General features: G+C 51.7%; 1 protein-coding gene across 1 annotated transcript; it reads left to right on the forward strand.

Moving 5' to 3' along the window:
* Positions 1–12,922: 12,922 nt before the first annotated feature.
* MLN (motilin) lies at positions 12,923–21,821 on the forward strand. The gene is made up of 5 exons (XM_039241808.1): positions 12,923–12,966; positions 15,541–15,664; positions 17,410–17,526; positions 20,804–20,912; positions 21,664–21,821. The coding sequence occupies exons 2-5, from the start codon at positions 15,548–15,550 to the stop codon at positions 21,669–21,671; spliced, it is 351 nt and encodes a 116-aa protein (XP_039097739.1). The 5' UTR covers positions 12,923–12,966; positions 15,541–15,547; the 3' UTR covers positions 21,672–21,821.
* Positions 21,822–22,469: the final 648 nt, after the last annotated feature.

The following is a 22,469-nucleotide window of genomic DNA, read 5'->3' on the forward strand; positions in this document are numbered from 1 at the left end:
CTCACTCCTCTTCTGGACTGCCTACACAGCATCCAAGTCAGAAACCTCAGCACTGTCCTTGATTCTTTTTTTCCATCTATCCATCATCACCAAAGCCATTTCCAAGAATATATCTTGAAGCCTTGGTTTCCTTGTCACTATCATCTCCCATCTGGCCTGGAGCCTCCCAACTGGTATCCCTGCTTCTTTTCCTGCCTCCTCACAATCCACTCTCCACACAGCACCCAAAGGATCTTTTAAAAGATCCCTGCCTAAGCAACCTCTTTGACCTTGGCCATAGTAACTTCTTACTAGACACGTCACCTGAGGCAAGGGAAACAAAAACAAAAATGAACTATTGGGACTCCATCAAGATAAAAACCTTCTGTACAGCAAAGGAAACAATCAATAAAACTAAAAGACAACAAATGGAATGGGAGAAGATATTTGCAAATGACATATCTAATAAAGGGTTAGTATCCAAAATCTATAAAGAACTTATCAAACTCAACACCCCAAAAAACACAAATAATAAAATTATGAAATGGGCAGAAGACATGAATAGACATTTTTCCTAAGAAGACATCCATCCAGATGGCTAACAGACACATGAGAAGATGCTCAATATTACTCATCATCAGGGAATCAAAATCAAAACCACAATGAGATACCATGTCACACCTGTCAGAATGGCTAAAATTAACAGCTCAAGAAACAGGAAGTGTTGGCAAGGATGAAGAGAAACGGAACCCTCTTGCACTGTTGGTGGGAATGCAGACTGGTACAGCCACTGTGGAAAACAGTATGGAGATTCCTCAAAAAGTTGAAAATAGAACTACTCTATGATCTAGCAATCACACTACTAGGTATTTACCCAAAATGATACAAAAATACAGTTCAAAGAGGGACATGCACCCCGAAGTTTATAGCAGCACTATCAACAAGAGTGAAACTATGGAAAGAGATCAAATGTCCAATGACAGATAAATGGATAAAGAAGATGTGGTATATATATATATAAAGCCTGACAAACTGAGGGTTGATGGAGGGAGGCGGGTGGATGGAGATGGGCTAGATGGGCAATGGGTATGAAGAAGGGCACTTGTTATGATGAACACTGGGTGTCGTATGTAAGTGATGAACCACTGAATGCTACTCCTGAAACCAAACTGTATGTTAACCAACTAGAATTTAAAAGAAAATTTGAAGGAAAAATTAAATTAAATATATGATCCCTACTTAAAACCCCTCAGTGGCATCCCATTTGAATCCAGACTCTTATCCAGGGTCAGTCAAGATGTGTTCATTCATATGTAACACGACCTAGTCTGTCTAGCTTAAGGGGGAAAAGGCTCTGCTGGGGGATATGAGGCCTCAGGATTCATGACAGGAGACTGTAGGTTTGGAAAAGGGACAAGACACATCTTTTGGCAGGAACAGCCAGGAAGGAACACACCCAAGGCTCCTAGGCTCCACATCCCCCATCACCACCTACTGAGAGCCTGACTTTCTTCCCATCTTTGGCTACTTGAGACTCAAAACCCAGGGCAGGAGGGAGCAGCTGGCCAAGCCAAGTCAAGTGCCATATCCCAGCCAAGAGACAGAGAATCTGGCCCCTCTGGCTTTCCCCTCTCTGCCCCAGAAGGGAGGAAAGATGGATGCTGGATAGCCAAAGCATGATAAATATCCATAGGTGACCTTCAGGCACTGCATGATCCAGCTCTTGCCTTCTCTTCATCCCCAATTTATTCACCTCCTACCAGCTCCTGCCTTGGTTCACTCCACACCATACTGACCTGTCAGTTTCTAGAACATGGTTAAGCTCTTCCCTGCTGCTACAGTCTCTGTCAGGGCTCACCCTCACAGAGGAAAGATGCCTCATGATCCCTGCTGCCCACAGTCCTCTTACCCATTTCACTTTCCATGCTAGAGATGTGAGCAATAAGGGAGCGAATCCTGTGTCCAGCAGGCACCCAGGCCGTGCCCCAGTCAGCTGTGATGGGTGCCCTTAAATCCGGCCGTCAGGGCCACCACATTCTCAGATCCCCAGTGTTGTCAAGGTAGCTTATGGTGTGGGGGCTGCTTCCCCAAGGGGGCACCCTCCACAGCCAGCCACCCCATTCCCTAGGCTCAGCATGTTCCAGGAGGTGCTTCTCCTAGAGGCAGGACTCAACCTCAGGCACAGGAATCCAGTCCCTCTCTGTGCCTTCCTTCAAATGCACCTCCTTCTACAACCCCCACCCTCTTCACCAGCAACAACTGCAAAATTTCAGCAAAAGCATAAAAGACAGGTGCTTGTTTTTGGCTTTATTCTTTTAAGAAGAAAAACAATGAAGAGACAAATCCTAAGAAATCAAGGTGGGGGGGGGTGGAAATCAACTCTTTGTTCTGGGGAAATGTTAAATCAGTGGATTAAAATTCTGGAGATGAAAGTGGGACTGCTGGGTGGAGCCTGTCACACCCGCGCTCTGACAATGACAGTGTCGTGATGGTGGGGGGACGCAGGCAGTGTCAGGCTGGGAGGCTTGACGTCAGCGCCCCCATTCTGCTGGCTCCTGAATCCCCTCCCGCCAAGACTTCCCTCCAGCCCCTGGGCTCTCTTCATCTCCCCCTCCAGCTTGGACAGTCTAGGTTGGGGGGAGCTCTCTTGCCTCTGTCCCTCCATACCACCAAATTGTCCTGAAGTCCCCCACCTCCACCCATCATTTAGGAGAGTGCTCCTTAATGGTGGAGTGATCTTGCAATTTATAATAAGCAATACATACTTGGTCTTCCTCCTTCCCCACAGAACACTCCTAAAATCCTTGGAATTTCCTAAGCAAGTAGAACAATGGGAGCATCTTTTGTTATAATGTTTGTTTTTTGGTTCCTGAGGCAGCCCCAGAGCCTCAAAGATGAAAGAAGTGTCTTGTTATTCAACACAACCCCCTTTCCACGGCACCAGGGTTTATGTTAATGAGGTAACTTTTGGAAAGCACCTAAGGATGGAGGTTGGTTGCCAAGGGGAACCAACCACTTACTGGAGGATTGGAATTTTCAGCCCCTCTTCTCCACCTCCAGGAAAGGGAGAGGGGCTGGAAATGGAGTTCAGTCACCAGTGGCCAACGATTTAATCAATCATGCCAATGTGATGAAACTCCTATAAAAAAAGGCAAAAGGAGAGGGGTTAGAGAGCTTATGACTTGGGAACACATGCACATGCCAAGAAGGTGATGTACCCAGTTCTACTGAAACAGAATCCCTTGTGCTTGGGACTCTTCAAGACCCCATCCTGCATACCTCTTTATTTGGCTGTTCATCTGTATCCTTTATAATACACTGATAGACGTAAGCTTACCAGTCACAGAAGCTGACTTCTGTGAGCAAATCAATCAAACCCGAGGAAAGGGTCATGAGGAATCTCCAATTAATAGCCAGCCAGTCAGAAGCACAGGTAACAAGCTGGACTTCTAATTGGTATCCGAAATGAGAGCAGTCTTATGGGGGTGAGTCCTCTAGGGAGATAGTGTCAGAATTGAGTTAAATTGTAGGACACCAGCTGGTATCATAGACTTGCTTGGTGCTGCTGGAGAAGACACACATCGGGGAGGACCTCAGCAAGCTTGATAAAGAGATAGTGGCCTCTTCGGCTCTCTGGAATCTGCCCCCTCGTGACCCGGCCCTCCTGCCCACCTCTATCCCAGAGAGTTTAGCCCTCAAGGAAATGGACTGCATTCCTTTTTCTCACAGACATTCAATCCCCTGGTCATTGACTGTGACCATGGGTCTTTTTACAGGAGATTTCCACGTAGATTAGGTTTTCCAGCAGGAGCAAAAAAGGGAGAAAGAGGTGACTGGCCTCTGTGGACAGAGGTCCATCTGATGAACTACTCAATGAGAGGGGTATGAGAGAGGAAATGAAGAATGTTTAGAGAAGAGACAGAAACCCAGAGAGGCAGCCAGCAGGATAGAGTAGGAGCCAAGTGGGGGTGGTACATGGCCATCCCTCCCTGGAACCTGAGCTTGTAACTGAATCAAGTGAGAATCTGTCCACCTAGTGCACAGCAAGCCAATAAAAACTGACTTCGAGTATTTGCAGTGAAGAAACATAGGCTATTTACTGCTGTGGTACAACTCAGGAGAACAGGAAGCTAACTCAAAAGTCCCAACCTCCCTGACGGTTTGTAAGTGAGAATTTTTTTAAACGTGTATTTATTTTTGAGAGGTGGAGGAAGCGGCAGAGAGAGAGGGAGACACATAACCTGAAGTAGGCTCCAGGCTCTGAACTGTCAGCACAGAGCCCAATGTAGGGCTTGAACTCACAAGCTGTGAGATCATGACCTGAGCCGAAGTCGGATGCTTAACTGACTGAGCCACCCAGGTACCTTGTAAGTGAAGAGTTTTAAGAGAGAAATGGGGGTTGAGGGTCTCCTGAGAAGGTGGATGCCGTTGATTGGAGGCCCATGAGGTCAGGCTGGCAGGTGGAGCTTTGTCTGGCTCCTTGGAGGTTTCTTCCATCTCAAGAAACTTGGAATCCAAAAAATATCTGTATTCTTTCTGTTAGAGATTTCATCAGGTAGATTGGTTCATCGGGCACATAAAGATGATATCTTTGGGTCATGCTGAATAACAACTTGTAAGCCCAGGGGGTCGCGTTCCAGCAGGTTCTTTGGCCGGGCCAGCTGTGCCTAGGGGTGACATGACCGCTAGTGTTTATTCTTTCATCTGAACTGACAGGATGGACTGCAGCTTCAAGCTGGACCCCAGCCAAAAGGGGTCCCACAGGACCTCAGGGATGGCAGCTTGTGAGCTGGAGGGCAAGGAAAGGCCTGCTGCCCACCAGCACAGTTAGCAACACACCCAGACTGTTTCAACCTCTAATGAGCCCACTTGTCCCCACGCAGCACCTGCCTGCGTGGGTCTGTGTGGTGCTGCTCTCTGTGACAGCTTGGCCTCGATAAGCAGCTGTGTTTTAGGACAAAGTGGGACCTTCTTGGCACAGTGCTGGGCCTATCATCAATGATAAGGGGACAAATTGGACCTCCCGTCCCCATACGGGCCTGACAAAGCCAGAGGGTTGGGCACAGACACCAGGGCTGCCTCTTCTTCTCAGGGCTCTTCTCTCTTGCGTGTTAATAGCGGACGCCACCCACAGCAGAAACACCACAGCAGAGCCTGCCCACACTCTCCTCTTGTTCTCCCAGCTCCGAGCAGGGTCACTGAGTACCCTTGAATGAGGGGTAATCATTCCAGAGATGCAGCAGGAGACATTTTGTTGTCCATAGGGGAAAAGGAAATACACCTATTGGCTTAGATTATTCAGCCCTCCAAGTTCCAAAGCTGCAGGAAGGAGTGCCCTGGGGTGGCCAGGGAGCCTGATTAAGCAGGGCAGCCTGGGATCCTCAGCACCACGGACAGCGTCATGGGCCGGGCCGCCACCAGGCGCCCGCAGGCTGGAGGATGCTGAGGGCTGGGCCTGGGTAAAGTCCACACTTGAGGCCCTGAGAGCATGTCCCTTTCACTGCAGCTTGAAGGGACATCGGATAAGGAATGTCACCGCCAGGCCCAGTTGCCTGGTAATCAACCATTCTCAGTGCCCTGCATGGAAAGGCAATTAAAGCAAGAATTAAAAAGCCATAGCATCATTTAAAATCCAATAACACGGCTGGTCTAAAATGTGTGTTCAGTCTCTGGGGAGGGTGGAGGTGGGGTGTGGGGAGGTGCAGAGGGCAGAAGGATGCAGCAACAAGGGAAGAGAAAGATGGGAAATGGAGGGATGGTGGCATGGTGGTGAAGCTGCTGAGGCTTATGTGCCTTCCCACCACACTGCTCGTCCACCCCACAGCATTGGAAGCCCTTCCTGATGACTCTGGGTTTAAGGAAGTTCTCTCTTCTGGAGTCCTCCAGAGCTTAATGCCATCTCATGGTGTCCAGCATTGGTTCCTTGCTGTCATCTTTCCTTCTCAACCAGAGCAAATGTTCCTGCAGAGACGTGCTGTGCTTATGTTATCCACTGCCCCCACTCCACCCAGTGCCTAGCACAGACCTGAACCCTGCATAGGTGATCAGTAACTATTCATTGATTGGTTCAATGGCTGAAGTTTTTGTCATAGTCCCACACTCCCCCCCCCCCCCCCCCACAACCCAGCAAGACCATCCATAAAATGAGAATCATAAAACTCATGATCCTCATGACCCTGTGTATTGAACATAAAGCAAGTCTGGCCATTTCCCTCCTTTTGTTTCCAGCATCTAAAAGGGGTTTATGCACACTCCTTCATGTAAAACCTCTGAATATTCTTTTCATTCCTACGAGACCCAGAGAATTTCTAATCTGCTAAAATGACGTTAACCCTTTTCACATCAAATAAAGCCCTCTGCAGGTAATCTTCCTGTCACAAGCTGACTGCCTTGATGTGACTTGGAAGTGAGTGGGGATACTGGGTTCCCTTTCATATTCCGTCCTCCTTAGTAAAATCCTAAACCGGGAGGATTCAAGTTTGATTGGAGCTGTTCTTGCAGTTTATGCCTCCTGTCCCTTGGGAGCTTACACGTGCCTATTTTAAATAAATTCCCCCTTTTTTCTCTCCCTTTTTCAAAGAACAACTGCAAATCTTCTCTGAGGATAGCTTTTCTTTGGGGTGGAATTCAGTTCTGACAGTCAAACATTCATGAGATGAGCCCTGGGTGAATAATGATTAAATGAATTACCTCTGTGATTGGCTCTTGCCTGGGACCTGAGGGCGTTCTCTCAAGGTCCCGCAGTGTTGTTTGGCTGCAGTTTCCCAGTAACTTGGTTCCCCTTCCAAAAGGAATATTATTCTAGTAAGGAAAAAGGGAGAAAGAAAACTGGGTGCTGCCTGGGGAGGCGAGGTCCAGCTCTAATGCCCCTGGCTTCAGAGCTGCTTTGGGCAGTTCTTGTTTAAGATCCTAGCAGGAGCAGCAAGGCTGGCCGCTATCTGTCTACATCACTCTCTCCAAATTCATCTTGCCTCCATCCTGGCTCCTGTGGGGCCTCTGGCTCACCCTACTATCCCCACTGAGATTTTAGGGCCTGCACACTTGGCACATATCTCACTTAGATATGGCACACAAGAGACCGCAAGGGTTTAGGACCTGAGGAGCCTGCTCAGTGTGGTGGCAGAACAGGTCTCTGCACAGGCAGACATCTCTGAAGGGGCTGGAGCTACGAATGGTTCCTGAGCGGCAGACCGGAGCAGCAAACAATTTCTGCTCAATTCCTGGGTGAACTCACCCCCATCCGCCATCCACCACACTTGTCCACACCCCACCTGGCCACCCAGCCCTAGCCAAGGACCCCAGAGGAAACAGAATCCCCTCCTTGCCCTGCCACTCGCCTCCTGAGTGGGCTGATGGGAAGAAGGTCTGTGTGACTGCCACAGCTGTCAACCGCAGAAGCTGCATGTGACCCGCTGTTCCCATTAGCAGCCACTGGCAGCCCCCCAAATCCAAAACCCATCAGCCCAGCAGATGTGGGGGAGTCAAGCGCTGAGGTCGGGTGATGCAATGGAAGAAAAAAGTTTGGACCGCCAGCTCCTTTTACCTGAATCTACCCCGATTAGGCTGACATTTGAAATGATTTTGGCTTCCATCCACGTGGCGTAAAACCTCTACTGAGACTTTTTCCCTTCTTAAACATGAAAGCACAAACTTTTCTCAACCACAGACTTCCTTAATCATTTATGAAAATGTGTCAGCTGTCCCTGCCTCTGTGTTCCAGTGCCTCGTGCCCTCGGATCAGGGTGCTGGGAGCCGCCTGCCCTGAAGGAGTTGAAGAGAAAACAGAGGCTTTGCCTTCCCTTATAGTTAATTCGTCACTTCCAAAGCCATCTGCTTTCTCTTCACACACATCCATCATCTCCATAAAAATATAAATACATATGTTTAAAATTCAATTACAAGGAGACTTGATGTCACCAGCTCAATTAACAGAAAGAACAGAAAAAACAAATCCCACCAAAGTCAACCCATAGACCCAGCTCTTAGCACCTGCATCCTGTCCCTGGAAAAAAAGTTATGTGACCTCTTTTTGAAGTTTTATAGCAGCAGCTTTTGTGATAAACCCCCATAAATAGAAAGGGAACCCAGAAGCAAGTTAGTGACTGGGACATTTCTAGGAGTATATTAACCACCCGGGGAAGTATTGACCGGGAAGTCGGCAGGAATGCTATTGTAAAACTCAACCGAGTCCCCAAGTTCTGTGCACACTGTCAATAGTCCACAAAGCTGAACGGAACGAGAAAGCATTTTATTGGATTGTTTTGGGTCCAGGTTGTTGGTGCACGTTGAATGGACTCAACAGGAAATCGGAGATGCAGGAATGTTAATTCAAGTATCAGATGTAACACACAAGAAGCTCAACAAATTGGACATTAATTCTGGACGGACCCTCTCCGAGTTTGTTTTCCTTTCTACGCACACTATTTCTACACCAGGGGTTCTTGGCGTATGGTGTCTGCTGTGTATCATTTCTCGACAAATCATTTGTGACTTCTGAAAAAAGACCCTGAGCCGTAGAAGGAAAAGAATAAAAATACCCCACAGGTCACCAAAGCCCGCGTCCCATGGGCCAGGGCACAGTTGTTGCCTAAAATACATCTCTCAGTGCTTTGCTTGCCCTAGTTTCAAATGGCATCACCATCAGCTAGTATTTTTGCTCATGAGCCCAGTCACACACCTCTAGCTCCACGAGGGACGGCTGGAGGCAGAGCCACAGCCATCCCGCCCCTCCTCCCCTCGCCCCCACCTCCACTCCCACCCCCACCCCGCACCGCTCCGGCCCTTGACGCTGTGTTCTTTGCCTCTCTTTGGCCTTCGCTTAACGTCAGCAATGCACATTTAATTCTTACCAGCGTTCTGGGCAAGCCGGCCTTTTCGAAACCTTTCATTTTTCATTTTTATACCTTAAGCTTTGGCACTCCCAGCAATCCCGGGGCTATTTTGACTCATCTGAACTCTGTCTTCCATGGCCACCGTCCTCTGCCTCTTTGAGGGAACCATCTGGAAAATACAGCAATGCATGAGCCTCCATGCCTCCCCCCCAAGGGCCCCCAGCCGCAGCTTTCCTTCTTTGCTGGCCTCTCCTCACCCTCCACTTCCTCATCCCGTGTCCCCGGGGCCTTGATGACATATGTCCAGCAGCTCACCTGGCCTTTTCCAGCTTGTAGTTCTAAGCTCCCAACGTCTTCTCATATTAGGTCTCTGTCCTCCTGATGTTTGTTATATCTCCCAACTTAGTATCATCTGCAAATTTAATTAACATGCCGTTGCCTCCCTGTTCCAGGCCATTAATGAAGATGTTATGGCAGTACCCAGCAAACAATATTTTCAAGGTCAGGAGGAGAGGAGAGCTTAACGGCTAATACTTCTGCCCAACATGGGGGAAAGAGGCAATCAAGTGCCCACGTGTGGTTAGAGTCGTTTCCTCTGAGTGCTGTGGACTTCCTTTCCTGGACTTGGGGTTGGGTTTTTTGCCTCCCCCCTGTTTCAACCGCTGCACATCAGTGGCAATTCCCATTTGGAGAATGAAGGACATCAGATTACGCCTTCCTTTTATTTTTGTCCAGTTTCTAGCAGGAGAAATAGCCACTAATTGGGCATTTGTAGGGAGAGAAGGTGTACATGGTAAAGACAAAGTAGTCATTGTTAGGCTTGTTACCCCTGCATCTCTCGCTTCTGAAGCACCATCCGTGACGGTGGAAAATACACATCAAGGGCCAAGGCACCCGACAGAGAGGAGAGAGAAGACATTTTCCCGGTGAGAGGCTTTCCCTAAGGGGCTGACCTTCAAGATCTGCAGCCAAGAGGGGTATGAAGGAGAGGCTCCTTCATCCTTTGCAGGTTGTAACCCCAGAGCAGAGCCCCCCATCAGTCGCGTTCTCCTCTGCATTACAAGGAGTAGCTCACTGTGAACCCTGATTTGCCTTTCTTCCAGAGCAAACTGCAGGTATCATACTGCAAGACTGCAAATTGCTTGGATCAGAAGTACTGAATCACGGGCAAGATCCGGGATAATGCAGTTCACGCCCAGAATATTGATCCCAGATTATTTACTGTTTCCAGCACCTCCCTTCTCCCCATTTCTCATTGCCAACCTGTCTCCTGTTCTGAGATTCCTATCATTTCTCAGACAGAGTGTCTCTGGACCAGAGGCCGGACTGGCCCAGCAGAGGCAGGGCCCAGGTCTCAGAGCCCTGGTGTAGAGAAGTGATGGGAAGAGGTTTTGAATTTCCCCTTGTGTTTGGTAACGGCCTGGCCCACCATTTGCAGCCCTCCCCAGGTACAGGTCTGGCCTCTCCAAAGCTAACAACACACAAGAGCAACCTGAACTTGTCCCGGTTGGTGAGCTCAGACTGCATCATGCTCACACACCTTGCGGGGGGCTGGCTTAGGAAAACGTGCCAGGTCTGTGGAATTTCTACAAGGCACTCACTGTTAAGAGCCTTCCCCAGCTATGGGCATCCTAAGTGCTCACTCATCAAACATCAAGTGGCAAAAAAGCACAGTGGACTCTGAAACCAGATTTTGAATCCTGGCCCTGCCATTTTAGTAGCTGTGACCTTGCACCCATTATTTCACCTCAGTTTTCCCATCTGTAAAGTGGAATAATATTCACACCAGCCTCACAGAGCATGTTGTGAGATTGCAAAAAGCTGATGTCTGGCTGTTGTTTTTTTTTTTTTTTACATATCAAGCACCTTACACACTCCAGACACTGTCGAGGTCAGGGGTAAGCAAACTCTTTTTAGAAGGCCCACATAATAAATATTTTCAGCTTTGTGGGTCTTAATGTCTCTGTCCAGCTATTCGTCTCTGTTGTTGTAGCCCCAAAGCAGCCATAGACAATAAACAAATGAATGGCAGTGGCTGTATTCCAATAAAACCTTATTTATGGGCATAGAAATTGGAATTTCACCTATCACTAAATATTATTCTTCCTTTGATTTTTAAGAATTATTTTAAAATGTAAAAACTACTTGTAGCTGATAAGCTATGTAAAAATTAGTGGCAGGTAGGATTTGGGTCATGGGCCATAGTTGGCCTGACCCTGGTCTATGCGTTAGAGATGCAGAAACTGATCTGTCCCCCCATACGAGTCCATAGTGGAGGCTGAGCCTCGCAGAGCCTGGGAGGGTGGTGAGCTCCTTCCTTGCCCTCGTGCTAACCTTGTCCCCACCAAGGTCTGTGACCTCATCCTAAAAGCCACTCCTGCAACTTGGGGCAGGGAAGGGAGTGGCATCTCAGTTCCAAGCCCTTGGCATTTCAAGCTCTAATTCCTCTGCGATAAATCTCGAAGACTGCAGACACCCAGTGCACACGTCTGACAACAGGCAGCAATCCAGTGAGCGGAGGTCTGACCCGGCATCGGAGCAGAATGCAGAGACCCTGCTGGCTCGACACCTGGCTGAGCAGGGGGTTTAGAGGTTATGTGGGGTTGGGTTTGAAGCGCCTGCAAACACTGGTTTCTTTCTGAGAGGAAAAGCCAGGGCAGACTGGAGGACTGACCGGGGAGAGGTTCCTGGACAAGAGGCAACAAGAAGCAACATCTGGATGTTTGGGGCAGCTTCTCTGGAAGGTGCTAATGACCAGTGAGGTTCTCCTGGGGAAATGGCCTTTGCTCGCCCAGACCCTCTGGACCTCACCTTCAGTCTGCCCCAGCCTCCTCCCAGCCTCTCCTCGCCCTGCCCAGATGACTGGGCCCAATCACTAAGCCCCTTCAAAGCACTCTGAGGGCCTCTGTTTCTCTCCCCATCAAATCCAAATCCTTCTGCTTGGTTCCTAAGAACTCCCACACTTGGTTCCTAAGGATCCCACAATGGCCCTCTCCCAACCCACAGGGGACTTCCTGTGACTTCGCCATCCTATGCCACCCTTTGCACCTGTGTATGCTCTGCATCCCAGAGGCCCCCACGTCCGGCCTCGACCCTTGTGTAGAGAGACTTTGGGGATGCCTGGCTGACTCAGTTGGTAGAGCATGCACCTCTTAATCTTGGGGTTGTGAGTTTGAGCCCCACATTGAGGGTAGAGCTTACTTAAAAAGAAAGAGAGACCTTGCAGTGGGGTCACAGAGGAGCTATTTAATTGTGCCTCGGTTTCCTTATCTGTAAAATGGGACAAGTAAGAGCACCAACGTCATGGCATCACTGAGACTTGATTAGAACACGCATGTCAAGCATTCCATGAGTGGTGCCAGAGGTGCCACCAGGTTCCAGAAACGGCACTGGCCAGCAGCAGCAGCAGCAAACTCCAGATTACATTCATCTCTTCCCTGTTTAAATCCTTCAATTTACCATTTGAATTACACAAGTACCATGAACTGTTCCCAGATAGCTGTCTCATCTCCCCATTTAAGCTACGTGCCTATACGACTTCTGTAGCACACGCCTTACACATTTCCCGGGCTCCCACGGAGCCTCTGTTGCTCCACAGCCCTGGGTCTAGACTGTCATTGTCTTTTCATTAGTCGCTTTAAAATGCCATACACTCCTGAGCCCTTTCTTTCTTTCGTGAGGGGCTTAGGGGAGGAAGGCTGAAGACAAGTTATCTTTCTAAGACAGCACTCTCTCTGACAGCCCTACAGAGAATCTGATCGCTAAAAAGCTGGCCTGAAGACACTCACAGCATCATATATTTAAGTTAACAAAAAAAGAAAGGGCTTTTGTTAAGACGACCCTCTGAGCGGCAGCTAAGTTCTAAGTGGATGGGAAAGTGCCATCTGGGTGGGAGCTGGCCTCCACATCCTTACTGTCGCCTTCCGGGAGAGCCCCAGAAGTCCACGACGACAACGTGTTGTTTCCATGAGCTTCGAGAATCCAGGCTCCCCACCCAAAGCCCCCAGGGTGTGGCCAAAGGTTAATGGGCTCCCAAGGGAGGGCTCAAGGGTGCTGCAGACCAGCCAGATAGCAGATATAAGGGCCAGTCAGATAAGCCAGATACCAACGGAGGGGCAGAGACGGAGGACACCAGTGCCACCCAGACTGCGCTGCTGTGAGTAGCCACAGAAGAAAGGGGGGTGGGGGGCAGGGAGTTCAGCCTGAGCCCCAGGGCAGAACAGTGGTGTGAGAAGAGCCAGCCCAGTCCAGAGCTCTTCCCTACGTCCCTCTACCGCCTTCAAATACTTAGCGAGGCTTCGGACTGATAGCCCAGAGCTAATTTCCGGAGTAGCAGGTTGAAGCCCCACATAGAGCGAGCAAAGGCAGGACAGCCCGGAGGCACGGAAACTGGAGGGAGGAGCTGGTGGGTGCAAGTCCTGGCAAAAGAGAGGCTCTCTGGGCTGCGTGGTGCCGTGGTGCCCTTGACCGCAGGCCAGGAGCCTAAGCCAGAGCTCAGCATGGACCCAGGACCCCACTTGACATGAAGGCTTTGCTCTGGAAAGTCCAGGAGGGGGCTGGTCTCTAGGGAGAGTATAGGAAGGGGCAAAACTAACCAGGTCCGGCTGCCAAGAAGGGGAGGGAGGAGACGGGCACCCCCTCATCCAGAGCTGATCACTGCAAGGCTGGAGCCCCATCGCTGGAGATGGAAAAGGGAAGTCACTATCTCATCATACAGTAAAAAGCTCTCCCACTCCGAGCTCCCAGAAACACAAATGAATGTAGGTGACATGCCAACTGCCAGTTGGATCAAGAAAATGAGCAGCAATTGGATTTTGCCTTTTTTTATTTAAAGTTTTTATTGATTCTTATGGAGTGAATTAAATGAGAACACCGGAATGAAAAGGGCTCTATAGCATCTCTGTGAAGGAAATGGGATACCATAAATGTGACATATCCGTCCCCGCTGGGAGGGAGATCGGGGCTCCACAGACGCCAAAGGGGAAGCATAGGAACAGGGAGGGGGATAGTGCCTGGGAGCTCACCACCCCCGCCCATCCTCTCTGCCGGGGTTTCGGCTTCCCAAGAGGCGCCTTCGGTGGGTGAGCGGTCTTCTGACCCCACTAGGAATCTGTATGCAGCTGACATGGGAGGCTTTGGCTGCCTGAGCTCTCTCATCCTTTATCATGGAGTGTTCACCAGATGGAGAGAGAAAATAGGACGGGGACAGAAAGATCGAAATAAGGCAGAGGGAGTGTCCTGCTTCAGAGAGGTGGCTGCAGATGACTGAGGAGACAGGTCCCACGGGGGGGTGGGGGGTGGGGAGGCAGGATGCAAGCCCACAGGCTTAGAAGATTCTCTACAGAAGAGGATTTGGGGTTGGACCTGTAGAGAAGCTTAGAGAACAGTCCAGGGTTCTGCCCCGGGCCAACTCCCCCAAAGCTCTTGATCTGCAACCCTGTGATCACCCCCACTCCGGCTGCAGCAGGGGCTGCCCCTGGGGTCCCCACCTCGCTCTGGGGCCTGGCCCCTCTCTAGGTCTTGGCCTCTCTAAGTCTTCTCCCGCCCCCAGACTGAACCTGCTCCCAGGTGAGTGCGAGGATCATGTAGGACAGGGCTTGGGAGGGGACACTGAGCACCAGGGTAATTACGGAATCAACTAAGGGTGGCACCAAGCAGGCAGAGCCCTCCCCCAACCCCTGCTACGGGACCATCCTGACAGGGCCCCAAGTCTGCCAAACTGACTGCACCTCTTTTTCTTCTTTTTCTCTTTTTTTTCTTTTGAGAGAGAGAGCTTGCGAGCAGGGGAGGGGCAGAGAGAGAAGCTCAAGCAGGCTCCATGCTCAGTGCAGAACCCAATGCAGGGCTTGAACCCACGATCCTGAGATCACAACTTGAGCTGAAATCAAGAGTGGGATGCTCAACCGATTGAGCCACCCAGGCACCCCCTGATCCCATTTCTCAAGCCTTTGCACTCTTGAGGTCACCATACCTGCCTGGTCCCTGACAACTGTGGCTTGCCCAGCTTCCTGCCCACCATTCCAAACACACTCACATCCTGGGACACGGGAGGCCCCAGGCAGGCACAGAGACATGCAGGCACCCCCAGCAGTCATGGCATTCCAAGGTGGGGGGCAGGGAGGTGCAGGGCAGAGGTGAACTCCTTATTGTTTCTAGATGGCTGGAGCTCAAGAGAGTCTTGAGCTCCACAGGGGTGGAGACCCCACTCCCAGCTCGGGGATGCTGTTCCCTGTCGAAAATTTCCATCTGGCTCTGCCTTCACCTCGGCAAAGGGTTCCAGCCTCTTCTTCTTCAGACCCAAGGTCTTTGCCTGGCGCTCCCGGGGAGAGCCAGGGTCATCTGAGCCTGGGTCCATCCCTTTCATCATCCTAATCAGCTCAGGGAGCAGTGAGGGCTCCCTGCATCTTGGGGCTCAATTCTGTTGATAATCCCAAGTTTTTCTTCTGAGACACGGGGTCCCTACCCCCTTCATGAGCCAAGCTGGCTTTGGAAGACCTCACTGGTAACAACGAGGGTGGGTGGCGTGTGGAGTGCCTCTCCCCCAGTGTGTGACAGAGGCCGGGCAGCCGCTCCTGGCTCTGGGGCAGAGGAGGGGCTCTGAGCTCCTCTGGTAAAGAAAGCCCTGTACCCGGCCCACATCAGGAGAGGCTGAGCGGCTTGCTCAAGGCCACAGCTATAGGCAGGGTGTGCGCCCTAAACCTGATGACAGGAGCTTCTTGTCGTTGTCCAGCTACAGGATGGTGTCCCGCAAGGTGGTGGCTGCACTGCTGCTGGTGCACGTGGCCACCATGCTGGCCTCCCAGACAGAAGCCTTCGTTCCCATCTTCACCCACAGCGAGCTCCAGAGGTTTCGGGTAGGAAACCCCCGGGGGCTGCCTGCCTCCCCAGTGTGGCCCAAGTGACTCACAGCCCTGCTCACCACGGAGGTGGCGTGAGTCTCTCTAAGGCACAAGTGTCCCTTTGGAAAACTCATGTTTAATCAGCTATCCCCGTGACATTGAGGGGAGCATGAAGGACCCAGACCCAGGCTAACCCCAAACTCCAGCGGCTTCCCTGCCACCTTCATTCCCCACTGGCACCAATCAAAGGTGACAGTGGCTCCCACAGGGGACATCTTTTCCCACCCCGCCCATCCTTCAGAGGAAGTTTTCAATTAGCAAGCCGATACATATTTGCTGACCATCTCTGTAGCACAAAGGGCCACCCCTGGTGAGAAGCCAAGCAGGCTTAGGAGCCAAAATACAAACATATGAAAAATTCACTAACCATAGAAAACAAAAGGGACATGGCACAAGGCAGGACAGAATTAATTGCCCAGTAAGTAATGCTGATGGTTAAGTGCTAAGTTCAGAGGCGGGAGAAGCCTCCCTGGGCTGGCGGATGGCGGAACGGAAAAGGTGAGAACTGAGCAGGGGTGTTCAGGGAGAAGAAGGGGGGGTTGGTCCTCCATGGAGTGCTGGCCAGAGCCTCCTCTTTAAAACCCAGAAGGAAACAAGACAGGCTTAATAGAACTCAGGTGGTGGGGCCTCTGGAAAACTGGATTGCCAGACCCAGGTCAACGTGTTCTGAGTATCTTGTGCAGACATTTGCTTCTCTTTGACCTGAGTTGCTAAACGGGACTTCCCCACCTGTCTGAGACTGAGGCTCCAATAGGGACAAGTACGAGAATCCGTGCTCTGGGAGGCCGTGTGGCCCCTGGACCTACATACTCTATCCAGGGCAAGCTTCCACATTCCCAGTGGCCGGTGTCCTTGTCCTGAGGCAAGGCCGGCCTCAGCTCCCCTTCCTCAGGGCTAGACATGGAAATACGGAGGAGAAACAGCAGGTGCCCTAAACATACAATCTCTGCCACTGGCTTCCTCTCCGGAAGGGACAATTGTTCTAGAATCACCGTGTCTCAGGCAAAGGCCCAGAGCTGAATCCCAAGGGTGTCATTAGAGAAGCCAAAGGCATGAGGCGTGTCTGATCTAGGTGTCCCGGGACCCCGCAGGCAGGACGCCACGTCAGGTTTGGGCCTGGGCCGTAACAGTCAACCTCGGTAGAACGTAAACTAGCAAAATGGTAACCAAAGGACGCTTTGCGTTTCTCCGCTCTGCGCCTCTGCTCCTCAGGATTGCCAGGCACCGGGATGTCTGTGAAGACACTGCAAGCTCCTTCCTCCATAATTCATCTCCCTGCCTTGCCTCTTATAAATCACCTCCCAGGGACTCCAGTTTCTGGGCCGCCCCATGGTGCCCTCCCAGGCGAGGCTGTCTTGCCACCTTTTTTATGGGCTCTCTGCGAAGAAAAACACATTTCCACACTTAATATGCATGAAGGGCAGCCATTATTTTCAGCATTTTAACTTAATTAACAGTAACAACCTGGGTACGACGCTCGAACCACAAGGGAATGGATTCTTCTTCAAGTTGACCTGTTAGTGGGCAGTCTCAGGGCCATTTGTAAGCCGTTGGGTTTCTGGAATTCTTTGTGTTGAGCACTGGGAGAATTCTGGCCTGTGGAAAGCTCAAGCGACTTAGCACCTCAGGCAGAGCCAGGCGAGGGCCATCTGGGCGATGAGAGATGGAAGGCTTTGTGCAATTTTGTGCTCTGCCCTTAGGAAAAGGAGCGGAACAAAGGGCAAAAGAAATCCCTGATTGTACAGCAGAGGTCCGAGGAAGAGGGTCCTCTGGACCCTACGGAGCCCACAGAGGAAGAAGAAAACCAAGTTATCAAGGTGAGCAGACGGGGGGACAGTGCAGAGAAATCCAGTGTGGGGAAGGGTGCCCTTGGCCAGCTACGGATTGTTCTAGAACACGGCAGCAAACCAGACATTCAGGCAACAAGCTCCATCCTAGGAGAGACACAGCCACCAACAATGAGACAGTAAACCATTTCCAGCACCAAATAAGGAGACATGATAGAGGGTGAGGGGGTGGGGGCTGGGAGCACTGCTTTGGCTGGGAGGCCTCTGAGAGGAGGCCTCAAATTTCTTTGCTTTGAAACCAGAATGATGAGAAGGAGCCTCTCATGCAAAGAGCTAGAGCAAGAACATCACAGAAGGAAAATGAGGGCACAGGCCCTGCATGGGAAGCACGTGGTAGGTGTGGGGCCCGCAAGGGCAGGGCACACTTGGGAGAGAACAAGAGATTGGCAGGCCCTAGTGGCCCAGGCACCATGTCATTGGGGTCACTGGGGGGTTCACAGCAGGAAAGTCCTCTCATCCAACTTAGAAAGATCTGGGGCAGCACGAGCGGAGGCAGACCAGTCAGAGGGCAGCCGCGGCCACTAGGAGACAGAAGACCAGGGTGCCCTAGGAGACGACCACAGCGTCAAGACCCCGGGCCCGGGGCCTGCAGCGCTGACTCAGGATGAGTGAGCGCAAGTTAAAGAGCCGCAATGGACAAACTCGTGGCTCTTTAACTTCACAGACTCGTTTATTCAAGTGAGGAGAATACACGGAGCCCGCAGTGTGAAGCACGGCTCGGTTCTGGGCCAGCCCTGGCATTAGGGCGGTGAACAAAACAGATACATCCTCTGAGCTCGTGAGGCTCACACCTCAGTGGGAGACTGGAACTGAGATGCCAGAAGGATAGGCAGCAGACTACAGACAGAATAAATAAGCCAACGTCGTTATGTGGTCGGTCCTAACAGGTGCTGCAGGGGAAATTAAGGCAGGGAATGGAGCCGGATGGGATGCAACTGCTCAGAGCAGGCTTCCCGAGTAGATGGTATCAGTGCCTGGAGACAGTGAGGCAGAGGACCATAAGGCTGCCTGGGGGAAGAGCATTCCAGGTGGCAGGAACAGTCAATGCAAAGGCCCCGGGGTAGGAGGAGGCCTGGTGCATTCTGGGAACAATGCAGAAGAACAGTGCAGAGGCTGGAGTGGCTGGAGCAGAGGGAGTCGGGGAGGAAGTGGGAGGGGAGACCAGATAGTGGACTTTGTAGGCTATTGTTTGGATTTTGCTTTCCCTCTGCTGAGGTGGGAGCCGCTGGGGGCTTTGGAGCAGAGGAGGGACATGATCAGATTCACATTTTAGAAGAGTCTCTCCTGCTTCCGTGTTGAGAACAGCCCAAAGGGGCAAGGGCATGATTTGGGAGACCACCGAGGAGTTTACCAGAGCATCCGAGAGCCCAGGGTGGTCATGGTAGAGGCAGAGCAAAGTGGTCAGGTTCTGGAAATAATTTAGCATTAGAAGCTCTGAGGATTTGCTGAAAGAATGAATGTAGGGTATGAAGAAAGGGAAAAGTAAAAACGGACTTCAAGGTTTGGGGCCGGAAGACCAGGAAGGATGGAGACAGCGAAGCCCATGGTCGGCTGCGGGATGACAGGCAGAAGGCCAGGAGGTCAGACAGGACCTGTGAACTGTAAGACACCTGGTGGGCATCCAGGTGGAGGCATCGCACGGGCAGGTAGATACAGCTGTCTGGACTTCAGGAGTTCTCAGGGCTGGGGACATCAGTGTGGGAGGCATCAGCAATTAGCTGGAGTTTCAGGCCAGGACAGTGGGATCCTTAAGTGGGTAGGTATGGATGGAGAAGGAAGGAGTCCCAGGACTGAGGTGGGGGGGACCCTTCCTGGAAAAGGGCCTGGGAGGGGAAGAGACTGATAACACAGAGAGAATGAGGGCCTTGCCAAGGTCACACAGCAGTCAGGGCAAAACTGAGCTGGACTTCACGCCTCAGCCTTCTCAGGACACCAGCCAGTGATCTTTCGATGTTGCCACTGTGCACTGTCCATAAACAGGGAGATCAGTCATGGCCTCCTTGGGGCTGTCACCACACTGGGTGGCACAGTTAGGGGAGCGTGCCTTTCCTTCTCATACGCTCCTTGGGCTCCCCAGGAGGAACTGGGGGTGAGTGGTTCAGAACTCTCTGGAAACGCACCCGAGGCAGTGTAAAGCACATGTCATATCCTGTGGAACACCTCTCGGAGGCTGAGGGTGAGGTACCATCGTCCCCTTTCCATCTCCCTAGAACACCATATACAGGCCAGCAGGTCCTTTCCGGATCATTCCGCCCAGCCTCCTCATGTAATGGGAGGACACTGATGCCTAGAGAAAGGCATAACTATGGCAAGGGAAGGACAGGGGCAGGGCTGGAGGCCAGAGCCCACGGAGACCCTCTGCTTGCCCTTCAGGCATCCCAGGCCCATTTCCCACCGCCACTGGGGGGTGCAGGGGGGCCTGGGACTCCTCTGTCGCAGCTCTCCAGACAGGCAGGCAATGCCCTAGTCTGCCGGCTGGTTTGCAGACCAAGACCACTGAAGCAAGAAGCTCCGAGGGTGACAGCAAGCTCAGTCAGCTCCCCCCGCTCTGCCACGACCACCTCTTTCGATGATGAGCCTCCATACAGCAACTCTGGAGTCTCGCCCGTGGCCCCGCAGTGCTTGAGAAAGAGTTGCCTGGTGGTCATGGGCACAGACCCTGGAGTCGGGCTGGCTGGGTTCAACACCTTCTCCCTCGGCTACTCAGTCCCTGCGTGGCTTTGAGCAAGTTATCCTACCGCTTTGTCTTCCATTTCCTCCTCTGCAGAATGGGGACACTGATGGTCTCTACGTCACAGGGTTATTGAGAGGCTGAATAGACACGAAGCATTTAGAACAGCGCCTGCGCTCTAAGGCTCCACGGTGCTAGTTATCATTACTCAGGAGAAGGGGGAGGGAGAGTGTCTTCCCACATGAAAAGCGCGGGGTGGGGTGGGGGTGATGGGTTCCTGCAGACTCTCCCCTCCTGTCCCAGCTTCCCCACAGGGGGAGGTATATTGATTGTCCCCTCCCCCCCCCCCAGCAAGTCTGGGGGACTCCCAGGCCCTGGGCCCCTGGTTTGAGTTGGGGGGAGGTGACAGAAGTCCCTGCCTGGCCCTGGAAGGCCATGGCTCCCAGAGGATTGGGCAGAACGGGGCCGCAGGGTGGTGTGGCTCCTGGCAGTTCCCCCTGCCACCTGTAAGGCGCCCAGGGGTTAATGGCGCTCTCCGTGTCTCTTCCTTCTTGTTAACTCTGCCTTATTTCACAGCTGACTGCTCCTGTGGAAATTGGAACGAGGATGAACTCCAGGCAGCTGGAAAAGTACCGGGCCGCCCTGGAAGGGCTGCTGAGTGAGGTGCTTCTGCCTGCCCAGAGCGGTATGGGAGGCCGGGCGCCTCTGCGGCTGGGGCGTTAATATCCCCGGAGTGCATCTGAGCAGGGCTTGGGGACGGTGATTTGTTTTTTCTGCTTTGCACTTGAGAACATGAAGCTGTCTTCTCGGGGAAAGGGTGCCCTCCCACCTCCCCGCTGTCTCTGGGGGGAGCCTAATCCCAGAGCAGGGCAGGCTCAGATGGCTTCTGGCAACCAAGCAGGCCCAGTTCCCCAGCCAGGGGGGTCTCAAGGCCCCGCCCCCGGGGCTCAGGCCCCTTCCCCAAACAGCCTCCTGGCAGAGCTGACCACCACAACCCACCCAACCCTCCCCCTGCCCCAGACCACCCAGGCTGGGCAGTGCCCCTGAAGGAAATCCTGGAACGGTCTGGCCACAAAAGCCTGCATTTTCTTGATCTGTTCTACAAATCGAAGTTCTGAGCTCCACGTGGCCTTGTCCGGTTCAAGGTCTGCCTGAGTCACTTGTGCAAAGCTAGGACTTGTCTGACAAACAGCCACTAATTACTTCTCACAGTCCCCAGGAGGAGAGGAGAGAGGCGGGGAGTTGGTGTTCGGAGGTGGAAGAATGGGAAGGTTAAATGACTTGCCCCAGGCTACAGAGAAAGCTAGAGGCAGAGAGCTTCCAGAAGCCTGGCCCAACCTCCCCCTGGGGGCGCCCCCTCCCCCCTCAGTCTGCAGGCAGGTATAGAAGTCCTGTTGACAGTTACTGAGCTGCAGACCTCCTCTGCTTTTCCGCAGACAAATGACAGCCCACTCTGGGGAGAAGGTGAATGAAACTGGGAGACCCTCCTACTCGAGGGAGACCCCGGAACCTGCATGCCCAGCAGCCTGGCTCCGAAGGAAAATACTCTCTCCCAAGCAAGCCCCCTCTGGCAAATAAAGTAGCAAATAAACAGAAACGATTCTCTTTTATTTAATATTTTAATTTTTAAAGGCCAAACCTGGGTCATTCCATAAACGAGGAAGAAATAAAGCTCGGAGGGAGTCAGCCGTAAACGGTACATGCAGTAGCAAAACACGTGCCTTTGCTAAAATCTACGTTCAAATATTAAGTGAGACCCACGGAATTGCAAGATGGGTGCCGGTGAGCAAATTGAGGCCCAGAGAGATGGCAGTTTCTGCCCCCACACCAGTCAGTGGCAGAGCAAGGACTGGAATTCAGGTCTCCTGAATCCTGGTCCACTTTCTGTTTATTGGCAAGTTCTATAATGGCTGGAGAGCCACAGACTTCTGTACTCAACCCCTTGCTGAGTAACTTCCAGCTAGCCCCTTAACCTCAATGAGCCTTTGCAAAAGCAAGGAGGTAATACGTGCCTTGAGATCAGGGTACAGGCACCAGCAAATTGCTATTATTATTATCACCTTGTGACTACATGCTCCAGCATCTGCAGCAAAATTCCACAGTCAACCCACTTATTTCTGCCTCCTAAACAAAACTGGACGGGAAAATTTCATTCTAATTTAATTTTCCATTAATGGATGTTCATTTATTTATAAACTGGGGCCTTATAGGAACCACAGCTCCCTCTATCCATAGGTTATCA

Source organism: Hyaena hyaena, unplaced genomic scaffold (genome assembly GCF_003009895.1).
Source record: "Hyaena hyaena isolate Hyena2069 unplaced genomic scaffold, ASM300989v1 scaffold_202, whole genome shotgun sequence".
NCBI lineage: Eukaryota > Metazoa > Chordata > Mammalia > Carnivora > Hyaenidae > Hyaena > Hyaena hyaena.

Excerpts from the sequence above, each read along its gene's own strand:
- MLN (XM_039241808.1), top strand. The coding sequence starts at position 15,548 with ATGGTGTCCCGCAAGGTGGTGGCTGCACTGCTGCTGGTGCACGTGGCC. Across the intron at positions 15,665-17,409 it reads GCGAGCTCCAGAGGTTTCGG|GAAAAGGAGCGGAACAAAGG; the intron begins GTAGGAAACCCC and ends CTCTGCCCTTAG. Across the intron at positions 17,527-20,803 it reads AAGAAAACCAAGTTATCAAG|CTGACTGCTCCTGTGGAAAT; the intron begins GTGAGCAGACGG and ends CTTATTTCACAG.